The sequence below is a fragment of the Podarcis liolepis genome (assembly GCF_965112155.1).
Source record: "Podarcis liolepis genome assembly, chromosome: 4".
Lineage (NCBI taxonomy): Eukaryota > Metazoa > Chordata > Lepidosauria > Squamata > Lacertidae > Podarcis > Podarcis liolepis.
In genome coordinates this window covers 11,438,587-11,453,441 of record NC_139558.1, presented here as the reverse complement: position 1 = coordinate 11,453,441, position 14,855 = coordinate 11,438,587, and the positions used below count along the sequence as shown (strand labels likewise).

Genomic DNA, 14,855 nt, shown 5'->3' with positions numbered 1-14,855 from the left:
AAGAAAAAGTTTGTTTTGGAACATGTTTAAATCTGAGTTTAGAATATAGCATTACACTGATCAGGTATAGGAAGAGAGAAAGAGGTTAAAAAAAGAGCTCTATATTTTTTGGAACCAAAGGGAAACAGCTTTCCTGGGAAGAAAACTAAATTTGAAAACAAGAGAAAACTTGCAGTAAATAAATACATGTGTTTTATGTTTCATACCACCCTTCATCGCAACACATTTTTTTCGGGGGGTGGGGTGGGGTAGAATGACATACTAATAAGGCAGGAAAGTAAAACTCTTAAAGGCTTCTCTTTTCAGTTGTTTGAATTGGGTCCGGATGGAGGCGATCATGAGACGGATGGTGACCTTCTTGCCGAAACGGATGTCTTGGCGTATGATTGTGCTGCAAGGTAAAATGAAGGAAGAGCCTTAAGCAGGATGAACAGATAATGCACATAAAGTTCATTTTGTTGTGAAACTCTTAACGATAACGTTAGATTTTTATCTGTGTCTTTTTCTCAGGGAAAAGTATGCAATGATGTTTGATGAACCAGTTCTTTTGCAAGCTGGTTGGTGGTATGTGGCCTGGGCACGAGTATCTGGCCCTAGCAGTGATTGTGGGTCCCATGGACAAGCATCTATTACTACGGATGATGGGTAAATATTTTCTTTCTTGGATGTTTTGTTTTGAGGTTCGGAAGAAGCCATATAACTGGTGTTTGAATAACGTTTCTTCTTCAGTGTCGTCTTCCAGTTTAAGAGTTCAAAGAAATCGAATAATGGTACAGATGTTAATGCCGGTCAGATTCCCCAGTTGCTGTACAGGTATGCTTTAAAAAAAATTTGGTCCCTTTTGAAACAGTGATAGATGTCATTTGGAGGAGTGACAGTTTAATACCGCGTTCACTGAAACATCTTGTTACGATAGTCAGTATTGCAGTTTTGTAACCTTTTCTGTACGATGAAGATGCAGTCGTCATTCAGCCTTTCTTTTATTTCGTTTGTATTTCACCCTTCCTACAAAGAGTTTGAAGTGACTTGTATAGGATTATCCCTATTTTTCCACTCTTACAACTTTTTCATTAGTTTAACCTGAGCAATGGCGACTATCCCAAATGTACCTAGTGTGCATTATCGCTATATAGCATTTATATCTGGTTCTCCCTGGATGAGATGAACTGGGTTGCCTGGTTAGCTGTGACAGGGTCTTCTTGGTGGCAGCCCCCAATTTGTGACATGCCCTCCTTAATGAGGGGAGTCAGTCTCCGTCACTAGTAACTTTTAGGAGAAATTTAAAAACATGCCTGTTTACCCAGGCATTTGACGGCTGAAATTTCTGTCCCTGGAAGTCCTGGAATTAATAGTATGAGAGGGGGGATTGCTTTTTAGGAGTTCTAAACTTTAATAGAAGTTTTGTTTTATTATTAATATTGATGTTTTCTGCTCTCGGCTCCTTTGGAGGACTAATAATAGTAGATCTCACACAGGACTGCACTGGATTTCTTCTAGTTGCCCCAGCCACCTGCAGCTGCATCCCCTTACTTTAAACAGAATACTATTCCAGCAGGTTCCCTTGATCCAGGGAGCAGCTTGGGGGGAGCACACAGCCTGCAGTTAGAAGGACATAAATCTCTCTTTATGCCAAAAGACCTTGGCAGCTGGCTGATTTAATCTACAGAAGGGCTCTGACCCTCCAAAAAGAGAAAGAATAGAGCGTGCAGTCATCAAGAGCTTAGATCCTAAGAACTGCTAGGATCCACTCATAGAACAGGGCTTTCCAACTTTCTCATTTTCTCTTGTCTTGTAGCCTAGCAGAAAACTTGTGTGAAATAGGAAAGTGAAGTATTTTACGGAATGGACAGAATATGTATCTTCAGGATCAAGACTGCTTGATATTCTTTGAAAGACCACATTTAGTGCATTCTCCAGTTTTACCATATGAATTGACAGCGTGTGCAAATGTTTATAAATTCTACTTCTATACTCTAGTATCTAGAGTAAAGAAGTGTGGGATTATACTTCCCCCACCCTTTTTTTTGCTTTCAGGCTGCCAACAAGCGATGGCAGTGCATCGAAAGGAAAACAGCAAACAAGTGAGCCTGTGCACATTTTAAAGCGCTCTTTCGCAAGAACTGTCTCAGTGGTAAGTATCTTTCAAGAGTGTTGCATACAAGGGTCATCCTAGTTTGTTCATCTAAGATTGGTTAATAGAACCTAGGCTAAAGCATATTTTAAATTAACACTGCTTGCAACATGCCATGCCTGCACAAAACTGTTGTGTCCAATGCAATGGTTAATGTCATCCTGAATTAGTGAGGTTATTTATCCATCAGGATCCTTCATCATATGTTGTCTGAGTCAGACTCTTGGGTAGATGCTTAGATGCTTCATTTGTTCCCACTAATTGAGCATTCTAATGGGTGGGTGGGTGGATTTTGAATTTTTTCTACCTGGTTCTGGGACCTCTCTTGCCAGCAATCGTTATTTCTACTGGTGGTGTGTAGAGATTCTCATGCATCCTCAGCAGTTTGCTGAGAACACTGGCATTAGACGAGGAATAGGACTGGAAATCTCTTTTATCTGAAGGTTGTTGGGGTTTCTTTTTGGATTTGGTCACCTTGCTTCTTCCACAACTTGTCTTGAAACAGGAGTGTTTTGAATCGCTACTGAGCATTCTTCATTGGAGCTGGACAACCTTAGTGTTGGGAGTAGAGGAGCTTCGAGGATTGAAAGGGTTCCAGTATACAGCTACCCTTTTGGATTTAGAAAGGCTGCGATTCGTTGGCACTTGTTGCCTGAGGCTGCTGCGTGTCTATACGTGTGAAATATACCCCGTGTCAGGTAATATACTAAGTTCAAATATCTTAAGAGAGCCAGTGTGGTGGTGTGGTTAAAAGCGGTAGTCTCCTAATCTGGGGAACCGGGTTCGCGTCTCTGCTCCTCCACATGCAGCTGCTGGGTGACCTTGGGCCAGTCACGCTTCTCTGAAGTCTCTCAGCTCCACTCACCTCACAGAGTGCTTGTTGTGGGGGAGGAAGGGAAAGGAGATTGTTAGCCACTTTGAGACTCCTTAAAGGGAGTGAAAGGCGGGATATCAAATCCAAACTCTTCTTCTTCTTCTTCTTCTTAAGTGCATGAAACCCAAGTTTTCAAGGGAACATTTAGAGCAAAATAAACCCACCACAAGATAAAGCAGATTTAAAATCTAGCTACTGGTCTGAGGAAATGGAAACCCATTTTCAGTAGATGTTATTTGAGCCTTTTTCTTCTTCGGTGAACTGAAGTCATAGAATCGTAGCACCATCAAATTGTAGAGTTGCAAGGGATTCTGGGGTTATCTAGTTCCCTGATATGCAAGAATCTCATCTAGATCATACACAACCATCATCCAATCTCTGCCTAAAAACATCCCAAGGAAGGAGAGTCAAATTATCTGATTGGATTATTGTCTGCCATTTTGTTAGTAACTGTCTTTCTCTTTTCAGCTACTACGAAAGCCGTTGTTGAAGAAACTAGCAAGCTGGCAGACTGCATTGGGAAGACTAGAACCTTACTAAGAAAAATTTTATCTGAAGGAGTAGATCACTGTATGATCAAGTTGGACAACGACCCCCAAGGATACCTCACTCAGCCACTGAATCTTCTCGAAGCTGTTCTTCAGGAGTGCCATAACACCTTCACAGCCTGCTTTCACTCATTCTACCCGACACCAGCTCTACAATGGGCTTGCCTTTGTGACTTGCTAAATTGTTTAGATCAGGTACTGAAAAGTCTTTGTACATATTTTTTTTAAACAGTTCAAAAGCAGTATTGTGAAACATTGACATTAACCTTTCAGACAGTCACAGCAGATGAAACATTTCGGTAGCTCATTCTTTCCCCAGCGTATGACATTTAGTGACTCTCTAAGTATGCAGCTATCATGACTAATGCCTCCATTTTTTCAGTTAGGTACCATCCTTTAATTCCAATTGCAAATTGCCCTATAACATTTTACTTTACTGCTTTCCTATCCATAAAGGCTAAAACTATAAAGTATACATTTTATACATTATACAAAGGAAGGCGATTGCAGGAACATTCTAAACATTCCTTCTCCTAGTTTTCTCTTCATTGCTCCCACCTTGGCCTACAACTCACCACCATGTCCTGCTGTCCTTTTCCTGCTGCTTCCCAGCTTCCTCTTCTGATCTACTTCATTATGCTGCTTTTCCCCTACTCAGCCCGCAAAACTCATTGCCGGGAAGGTTGAGTACTAGCTCCCGAAAGTCTTCCCTTTGTCAGAGATATTCCTCTGTGACAGGGATCAGCAAACCTTTTCAGCAGGGGGGTTGTCCACTGTCCCTCAGACCTTGTGAAAAATAAAATAAAATCAAATGAACAAATTCCTATGCTCCACATATAACCCAGAGATGCATTTTAAATAAAAGCACACATTCTACTCATGTAAAAACACCAGGCAGGCCCCAGAAATAACCCAGAGATACATTTCAAATAAAAGGACACATTCTACTCATGTAAAAACACTCTGATTCCCGGACCGTCCGTGGGCCGGATTTAGAAGGCGATTGGGCCGGATCCGGCCCCAGGGCCTTAGCTTGCCTACCCATGCTCTGTGGCATAAAGGTTGTTCACATGTGCGACCTTCACCCTTTTGCACTTTTGAGGGGCAGCAGGTGAAGAGCCATTTCAACACAACCTTCTGTTCTTTTTAAAAACTAGGAATTGACTACTAGCACTCGTGATCCCTTCCTTCTGCCATGCATCCAACCCTTATTTTGTGTTTTGACCATCTGCGTACTGGACTCTGAAGGCTATATATATATTTTATTATAATACATATTATCATAAAATTAGTGGCCAACAGTAATGGCAGAATAGAAGTAGTTACACAGGCTGATTTGCACCGTTCAGCTATGCCATTTTTACAAGCATTTTTTAAATTTTATTTCAAGGATATCCAGGAAGCAAACTTCAAGACATCAAGCAGTAGGCTTCTTGCAGCTGTGATGTCAGCCCTGTGCCACACATCTGTGAAACTGACCTCCATCTTTCCTATTGCTTATGATGGAGAAGTCTTACTGCATTCTATGGTGAAACAAGTTAGCACTGAAAATGACTCTGCGCTGGCCCATCGCTTCCCTCTGCTGGTAGCACACATGGAAAAACTTAGTCAGGCGAGTATCAGCTACAAAAGCACACGGCGTATATCATAACAATCTGATATGAGACATTCCGTTCTGATGTGCCAATTTGTTCTACAGAGTGAAGAAAATATCTCAGGGATGACAAGCTTTCGTGAAGTACTCGAAAAGATGCTGGTGATTGTCGTGTTGCCAGTAAGAAATAGCCTTAGGCGTGAAAATGAACTTTTCTCTGCACACCTGGTTTCTAACACCTGTGGATTACTTGCCAGTATTGTGAGTGAACTCACAGCTTCTGCACTGGGATCGGAGGTAATGTGGTTAATTCATAATCCCTCTGTTTCTGGATTGGGTGGTGCATGCTAAGATAAGACTGCATTTCCATATTTTGATATTTTTCTTTCACAAGTGAATCATGTTTCATTCCAGAAATCATGCAACCAATTTGAAGCCTGTAGTGGATTTTGTTAGATGTTGTGCTGTCCATATAAAACTAGGTGTTCCTAGTTCCTTTAGTCATTTTCTTTTCTAGGGATAGTTAAACAGTTCACTGATAAATGGATTATTTTATTAAGGAACAGTGCTTGATAGGACAGTTTCATTCATGTAAGTTGATTTAGAAGCAAGGATCTAATTTAAAAGAGCCTTAAATTGGATTTTTCTCTGCTAATTGCTGCCTTCCTCCTTTCCAGGTTGATGGACTTAATTCTCTTCATTCTGTCAAGTCAAGCCCAAATCGATTCACAAAAACAAGCCAAGGAAGAAGCTGGAACACAGGGAATGGATCCCCTGATGCCATTTGCTTCTCTGTGGACAAACCTGGGGTTATTGTTGTAGGATTCTCTGTCTATGGAGGAGGAGGAATCCATGAATATGAACTGGAAGTACTAGTTGATGATGTATGTACTTCACAATTGTTCATGAAAAGCCCCTGCAATTCAACTACGCTGTTGCCTTAACTGCTAGAATAGTAATAATTAAAAAAATCCACATAAAACTGTTGCAAACATTGGACTCCTGGGCCTCACCCGAAAACAGTGCAGCCCAGTTTAAATATAATGTTAATATCTCCCTCTCTTGGACGATATATGTCAGAGTTGTTGTGGTGGTAGAGAATAGGAGGCTGGAGAACCCCTAGGAAGCAAGCACCTTAGTTCTTGTCAAGCACATGGTTTGGAAGCTTACACTTGCTTTTTAGGGGTGCTGAGGAATGCGGTTTAAATGCTGAAGGGCAGGCAATTGTGAGGGGAAGTGACATTAAAAAATGATCTTGAAGGACAAAAGATGGAATGGGGCGATAGGCAGAAACTGTTCCATACTCCAAGGAGCTTGCAATCAAATTTAACACAGGAGAAACAGGAGAATGGGGAGGGAAGTGGAGGCAGGTGTAAACAGGGAAGCAATACGTGGTTGTTTCACTTACATGTACTTAGACTAAGTTTACAGTAGGACATGGTAACTAGGGGAGCCCAAAGGCTGTACCTAAAAGGTGGGTTTTGAGCAGGCATAAGAAAGAAAAAGGGACGTGGGTGGCGCTGTGGGTTAAACCACAGAGCCTAGGACTTGCCGATCAGAAGGTCGGCAGTTCGAATCCCCGCGAAGGGGTGAGCTCCCGTTGCTCGGTCCCTGCTCCTGCCAGCCTAGCAGTTCAAAAGCACGTCAAGTGCAAGTAGATAACTAGGTACCGCTCCGGCGGGAAGGTAAACGGTGTTTCCGTGCGCTGCTCTGATTCGCCAGAAGCGGCTTCGTCATGCTGGCCACATGACCCGGAAGCTGTACGCCAGCTCCCTCGGCCAGTAAAGCGAGATGAGTGCCGCAACCCCAGAGTCGGCCACGACTGGACCTAGTGGTCAGGGGTCCCTTTACCTTTAAGAAAGAGAATCTCACAAGTTTTCTAGGAGGCAGTTCCAAATATATGGGGCAGGAAGGGGACTTTTGGGTGGTGGAACTACAGATAACAGGCAGAGGAATATCCAGATTTACCTTTAACCTTTAAATATTTACCTTTACTTTTTATTTATAGAGTGATCATACAGGAGATTCCACTCATTCTCACAGATGGACATCTCTAGAATTAGTTAAAGGGACGTATACTACAGATGACTCCCCGAGTGATATTGCTGAAATTAAACTTGACAAAGTTGTTCCTCTGAAGGTAAATCAAACGATTTTTCCCCCTGCAACTGAAAAATAGATCTGCATTATGCACATGTAGTTTATTTCAATTCAACAATTTATTTGCTGATTAACATTTTAGGGAGCAATCTTACACACAAGAAGCTGGTTTAAAGCAAGATTTCTGTAAATTAAACCGGCATAAAGTATTCCAGATCCAAACTCCATTCAGGAGTGGGGCTACTGTGGACTGAGCACACACACACAAACCAAACATTTTTCAAAATTTTAAAAAATCCGCCCGGGTGGTGATTTCACCTTGGAATCTCGGGCATGTCTGGGAAATTCTGGACGTACGGCAACCCTAAGCTGGTGTAGCTCTACTGCCATGGAAACATTTTGCCTCGGCCAGGAATCCACTGGTTCCAAACATGCTTTTCCCAGAGGCTGTTGCTATTGGAGAAGTTTCATCTTCCCTTAAAAATTTCAGGACAGCTCATGTAAAACGATCAAGCAAAATGTTGCTGCTTAGTCTAATATTGCATTCTTTCCTTGCTTTCAATTGAAGGAGAATGTGAAATATGCAGTCCGTCTGAGGAACTACGGGAGTCGGACAGCTAATGGGGATGGAGGGATGACCACTGTTCAGTGTCCAGATGGTGTCACGTTCACTTTCAGTACATGTAGTTTGAGCAGCAATGGCACAAATCAAACACGGGGACAGATCCCACAGATTCTCTATTACAGGTATGAACTATATAATTGGATTATCTGAATTTTGTTTAGTTTTGAATTTGTGTGGGTTTTGAACATGTAAAAATCAGTTGGAGGCATTGTATTCCACCTTATTTCACTTAGAAATGTTGTTTTGGTATAGTGCTTGCTTTACTGTTTTCGAAAAAGAACTATCCGAAATAGCCCTTCATGAAGAGATATTTTATATATTTATTTGCACGCATACGCAGAGAGATAAAGAGAGAGAAGAATATATCATATATAGGACAGGCTGAAGGATGCTTTTAAATATCTATATGTCTGGTGACATTGTTGGAAAAGCGTTGTATTTTTCTGTATTAGCTCATCTTACTTGATACTCCCTGAGAGTTGCTCATGTTTTATTGGTTTCATTTTCTAGAAGCGAGTATGATGGTGATCTACAGTCACAACTCTTAAGTAAAGCCAATGAAGAAGATAAAAATTGTAGCAGAGCACTTTCTGTTGTGAGTGCTGTGGTACGAGCTGCTAAAGACCTTTTACACAGGGCTCTTGCTGTAGACGGTAAGAATACGTTGCAAAAAGGCCTGAATTAGATAGTCTATCCGAAAAACTAAAGAACAAACCAAGCAAAGAATTCATTTCAAAATGGGAAGTATTTGAAAATTAATAATACTGACTTAAAATCTGTAGCGGCTTTTGAATAATTCCAGCGATATCGTTCACTAGTTATACGATTTAACATATTTTTATTTAACTTGAGATGACAGTAATAACATGTATTGGCAGTTAAGAATGGTTTTGAATTATGGAGTAGATGGGAAGTCGGGTTTAAAAAGAAGAGACCATTACAGTTTTAAGGATTATGAAATTTATTTTAATTGTGTATGGTGAGATTGATGGTATTTTCACTATGGTTACTTTGTCCCTTTTTGTTGTGTGTTGAGCACAAAAAAAGGAAAGGAAAAAAAAAGAGGCCTGGATTCTCCTTATTCTCCTTATTTAAGATCCGTTTGTGATAGTGAGGTTCTGTAGTGTGAATGTTTGCTCATGACATCTTCACTTATTAAATTTTTGCACATAATAAATACAATAAATGGTGCAACAGTTTGCATTAAAAAGAAAGGTAATATCCAAATCTGAATCCAGGGATGACTAGCCCATGGTGCATCGGACCCCTTAAGGATTCTCCTCCCAACCCCCAAATTTTTCATTTTTAAATTTAAAAAAACATCACTTCTATGAGTCACCTGCTGGGTGGTTGTTTTGCCAAAGGCAAGGTGGTTCTTTTAAAATGAGATTCAGAAACGATACAAAATATACAATTGAGTGAGAAGATTAAATAAAGCAATATCAGTATTGCAGCATTGGATAAAATAATGTAAAATGTAAACATTGTGGTTTAAATACATACAACATGATCCATCCAAAGAACAAGTGTATATAAGAGTCATTAATTTCAGTGTGAGAGATTTGAGCACATTCTTAATTCTCCCACTGAAATGGATAGGACACCAGATGTTTAGCTTGATCATGCCTTTAATGAGTAATTTAATTGTTCTGCTTTAAGTGCGTAGTGGAATATGATTGGTATCTTCATATCTCAGTATCTCAGGGTTTTTATTGTCCTTGTTGTTTTAGCGGATGACATTCCAGAATTGCTCAGCTCTTCCAGTCTCTTTTATATGCTCCTTCCGCTTATCATTGCCTATATTGGACCTGTGGCTGCAGCTATTCCCAAGGTATGTGGCTAACAGTCTCCGTAGCATTCAAGATGGAGTTGTGCTTCACATGGACCCATTTTTGCCCAGAGGTTACCTTTCAATTCCATTAACAAGCGGTAATCCTCCTAACCGTTTGTCCATCTCCTCACCACCTGGCTGAATGAGCATGGCACTCTCTGTAAAAGTATGTCTCTCTCGCATCAACTCTTTTAGATAGTCAGACTCACTTTTTGTGTCCTTCATCTTGCTTCACTGGCCAAGCATCCAAGCCATGTTGGATGGTGCATCACATTTGTATATATGTCTCATTATATCTTCCACCTCTGACAAAGATCACAGTTCATTTCACAAAGTCTGTAGTTTACCTTGGTGGCGCTGTAACGAAATATCTCTCGTCATGTGGCTTGTCACACTGCGGCCTGCATTAAGCCTAACATCTTAATGAAGCACTGCAAAATTGATCTCTGCACCTTGTCTAAGGCAGCTTTTGGGAGGCAAGTGGTCCAGCATGTGCTCCTGTCAATAGATAGTCTAAACCTGCCCTGTACTTTGTTAGCTTGAGAACATCCTACCTGAGGACTTGGTACACTTAAGGGAAAAGGGACCTCTGAATAATATTTTTACTTGAGTGTATTTATCTCTTCAAGGCCCCAACCTGGTCTGGCTGCCTTATACAACATTAAGGTATTTTTTGATTGGCTCATTAGTTATCCATGCACTTTCAGAGACTACCTGGTACAGTGGTGCCCCGCAAGAGGAATGCCTCGCAAGACGGAAAACTCGCTAGACGAAAGAGTTTTCCGTTTTGGAGGTGCTTCGCAAAACAAATTTCCTATGGGCTTGCTTCGCAAGACGACAATGTCTTGCGAGTTCCTGCTGGTCCCCCCCCCCTTTTTCTAAGCCGCTAAGCCGCTTATCAGCCGATCCAATCAGCAGATAAGCCGCTAAAAGCCGCTAATAGCGCTAATCCGCTAATCTGTCAATGGGCTTGCTTCACAAGACGAAAAAACCGCTAGACGAAGAGAATCACAGAACAGATTCTTTTCGTCTTGCGAGGCACCACTGTATTATGTATGATGTTTGCATCATTCTGGATACCTTGTTTCAGTGTGAGACTCTGTAGCTTGGTCATTAATGTACTGAGGCTTCACAAGGCATGGACAAGTTCTTTGAAGTGATAGTGTCCCTGCCTCTAAGCACTAGGGGGTATCTTTATGCTCAGGTAAAAATACCTTTCAGGTAATATCAGTGACCCCTTTTACACCAAAGATCAGGACTAGGTCGAGATAATGTAACATTATTTACACAAACACTGTAAAGCAAACCGAGATGCATTTTCAGTTTTGCAAACACTTGGTCATGTTTATCGTGCGACAGGTTGCTGTAGAGGTTTTTGGCCTAGTTCAGCAGCTGCTTCCATCTGTAGCTGTCTTGAACCAGAAGTATGCTCCTCCTGCCTTCAACCCCAACCAGTCGACCGACAGCACTACAGGAAACCAACCTGAACAAGGGCTTTCTGCTTGTACTACCTCTAACCACTACGCTGTCATTGAATGCGAACACCCCTACAAGCCAGCATGTGTCACCCATTACAAGGTAAGTTCTTCATTGGAGTCTGCATCACTCTTCTTATGAGTTTCGTACGATGTTGGATTATATTGCAAAGTGGGTTGTTTTGTTTCATTTTGTACTCCATGTCAGATGTTGTGTAAATGGCAGAGAATGGAACACATTATATTTAATAGTAGATAGGTAGCCGTGTTGGTCTGCCATAGTCAAAATAAAAAAAATTCCTTCCAGTAGCACCTTACTTAGTTGGTCTTTAAGGTGCTACTGGAAGGAATTTTTTTTATTTTGATTATATTTAATGTTGTTGTTGTTGTATTTCTACCCTGCCCATCTGGCTGGGTTTCCTCATCCACTCTGGGTGGCTTCCAGCAAAAGATTAAAAATACATTAAAACATCAGTCATTAAAAACTTCCCTAAACAGGGCTGCCTTTAGATGTCTTCTAAATGTCATATAGTTGTTTATTTCCTTGACATCTGATGGGAGGGCATTCCACAGGGCGGGTGCTACTTGTAGCAATGTTTGCAAGGTTTCATTTTAGTTCTGTTTGCTTAAATAAACTTCAACATCATTGTGAATGTAACCTAATTGTGAACAGCCATTTACAACAACAGCAGCAGCAACAACAACAAAAAACCAGTTAAGGAGAAAATATTTTTATTTCCCAACTTTTTCTTAGGTGACATTTCCAGAATGTGTCAGGTGGATGACAATAGAATTTGACGCTCAGTGCGGAACTGCTCAATCAGAAGATGTTCTTCGCTTGCTCATTCCTGCCCGAATCATCCAGTTTTCAGGTTTTGGACCAAAGCAGGCTTCTGTTCATGAAAATCTCAATTCATGGATAGAACTGAAGAAATTTTCAGGCTCATCTGGGTGGCCTACAATGGTCTTGGTGCTTCCAGGTAATTACATTGAGAATATATATATACCGCATTTTTCGCTCTATAACACACACCTGACCATAACACGCACATAGTTTTTAGAGGAGGAAAACAAGAAAAAAAATTCTGAATGAAACAGTGGATGTATGATTTTTGGGCTTCATGCTGTGGCCACAGACATATGATTTGACAGTGAGTTTGGGGTAGCCCAATGCAAAAATCCTGAGAATCCATGTGGATCTGTGCTTTATAACCACGTTTTTGCACCATTGTGGCCCCAGGCAACAGTGGGAGCGTGATTTTTTTGGTGCAGGCTGTAGCCATGGACATGCTGTGTGATCTGTTGATGAATTTGGGGTGACCCAATGCAAAGATCCTGAGGATCCATGTGGATCATTGCCAGTCTGGTTGCCAGTCGGCTCCAGGGACCACACATTCGCTCAATAACATGCACAGACATTTCCCCTTACTTTTTAGGAGAAAAAATGTGAGTGTTATAGAGAGAAAAATACGGTATATAATGGATGGCTAAAATGGACTTAAACTGTAGTATTAAGAAATTCTCTGGCCTCAACTAGATGAAATATTTGTCTGGCCTTTATGCATGTGAAGTTATAATCTGTTAAATGGTGTTATGTAATGGTGGGATTTTTATATCATAAGACATTGATTTGCATAGTGAATAAATATTTCAAATACAGTGGTATCTCTAGTTACAAACTTACTTTGTTCTGGAGGTCCGTTCTTAATCTGAAACTGTTCTTAACTAGAGGTGTGCTTTCGCTAATGGGGCCTCTTGCTGCCTCTGCGCCGCCGGCACATGATTTCCGTTCTCATCCTGGGGCAAAGTTCTCAACTCGAGGTAACTCTTCCAGGTTAGTGGAGTTTGTAACCTGAGGCGTTTGTAACTCAAGGTACCACTGTATGAATCTTTGGAAGCAGCAAGGCCTTCTTAGTGCACAGATATGTCATTTCTGCTGATGAGGATCAGCTGATAACTAAGTGGTTGAGTGGATATGAAATCATGTTGATTAACTAAGAAGAAAACTGGGTGTTGTGCTTTGATTATCTTCTACTTTTAATTCAGAACCACATCCCCTGGGTGCTGTACCAGAATAGTAGAGGTTAATTACTAGGGCTTGTAACAAAGAGCAGTGGTAAACAACATGAATAGAATTACTTGTGAATTAAGATAAAGAAGTACACAGCTTGGATTTCAAATTACAGGCAGATCTTGCATTTGATTGTAGGTGAATTGTTGCCCACGTTTTTTGCTTTGCTAAATCTAGTATTTCCCCTTAGGTAATGAGGCGCTCTTCTCACTGGAAACTGCATCAGACTATGTGAAAGATGAAAAGGCTTCTTTCTACGGTTTCAAGTGTTTTGCAATTGGTTATGAATTTAGCCCGGGACTTGATGAGGTGAGGATACATTTAAGTATTGCAGCCTTTAAAATTATCATAATTTTCTGCATGCAGATTCATTGTATTGCTTTAGTTCATTTTTAACCTGACATATTTGTTAGATGTATGCATGTGAGTCTGCATTGATTGTTGGCTTTTCTAGTGTGCTAGGGTATAGAAATGTGAACCAAGCTTAATCACCAAAAGGTTCTGGGGTCTTAACTATTAGTGTAAATATCTGGACTTTATAATCCACGAAGTGTTGCATTCATTTTATAGGTCAGTGTTATAGAAAAACCATCCATTAATCTAGCCATGGTTCCCTTGCACATTGCTGAAATTCATGGGTTCTGGGTTACTGAAAATGACCTGCTGGTTGCAGAATGCATTCCTTACCAAGCCCTAGTTTATAAATGGCTATATTAAGTTTGTCTTCAGGAGGAGAATATGGGGGAATTTGTTGAGTTCCTAAAACCACATGTAAAATCATTTTGTCTTCTTTTTTTTTAGGGTATCATTCAGCTTGAAAAAGAGCTGGCCAATTTAGGGGGAGCGTGTGCAGCTGCGTTGATGAAAAAAGACCTGGCACTCCCCATTGGTATGTCTCTCTGATAGGCAGGGGTTTGTTGCATTCGGCACAAAACTAGCAACACTTGCTTTGTGCGGAGGGAGGGCAAGCAAGGATGTGCTGACAAGAATAACCGACATGATCCAGGACTTGTGCATACCAAACAAGATATTTTATGTTGTTGAACAGCGGCTTTCGGTGCCATGTCACAAACTGCTTTTGAGACTCTCCCAAGCTTCAATACTGATTTGCCATGTGGTGTGCAGGGCTGCTACTTTGACGGAGGGAGAGCCAACAGGCCTGCTTGCTGCAAGGAACAGATTGCCAGGCAGTTTTCTGGATTGCGGCCAATTGGCCTAATCTGCCAGTCATTTCAAGATAGCTTAAAACGTTGTGTGTCTGTTTTTAATGATAACTCATAAGTTGAAATCTTTTTATGAAGGTATTTTTATTCTGGGTTTTTTTAATATAAAGAGGTGCATATCCCCCCCTTTTTTTGTCTTGACTTAGTAGGACTGAGAAAAATGACTGGCTTTTAGTTTTTTAGTAGGCCCTATCTGTGTAGTAGAAGATAGGCATCAAGAGAATGGTCCTTTTCTGTGGTGGCTCCCCAGCTGTGGAATGCTGTCCCCAGAGAGACTCTCCTGGCACCACCATTACATGTCTTTAGGCACTAGGCAAAAAAAATTCCTCTTTACCCTGTTCTGTGGCTATTAAATAATCCATGGCCTGTGAAAGTGTGGGGGA

General features: G+C 41.0%; 1 protein-coding gene across 42 annotated transcripts in view; it reads left to right on the top strand.

Moving 5' to 3' along the window:
* MYCBP2 (MYC binding protein 2) overlaps positions 1-14,855 on the top strand; it is a 145,150-nt gene that overhangs the window by 59,208 nt on the left and 71,087 nt on the right. For all 42 annotated transcript variants that reach the window (XM_083500972.1, XM_083500967.1, XM_083500957.1 and 39 more), the window contains 17 exons: positions 307-398; positions 511-645; positions 730-813; positions 2,035-2,131; positions 2,637-2,829; positions 3,474-3,748; positions 4,944-5,165; positions 5,253-5,444; positions 5,825-6,031; positions 7,156-7,287; positions 7,816-7,994; positions 8,383-8,525; positions 9,603-9,703; positions 11,063-11,281; positions 11,933-12,158; positions 13,440-13,558; positions 14,051-14,138. In XM_083500972.1, the coding sequence (XP_083357098.1) occupies positions 307-398; positions 511-645; positions 730-813; positions 2,035-2,131; positions 2,637-2,829; positions 3,474-3,748; positions 4,944-5,165; positions 5,253-5,444; positions 5,825-6,031; positions 7,156-7,287; positions 7,816-7,994; positions 8,383-8,525; positions 9,603-9,703; positions 11,063-11,281; positions 11,933-12,158; positions 13,440-13,558; positions 14,051-14,138 (2,704 nt within the window). The remainder of the gene's footprint in view (positions 1-306; positions 399-510; positions 646-729; positions 814-2,034; positions 2,132-2,636; positions 2,830-3,473; positions 3,749-4,943; positions 5,166-5,252; positions 5,445-5,824; positions 6,032-7,155; positions 7,288-7,815; positions 7,995-8,382; positions 8,526-9,602; positions 9,704-11,062; positions 11,282-11,932; positions 12,159-13,439; positions 13,559-14,050; positions 14,139-14,855) is intronic.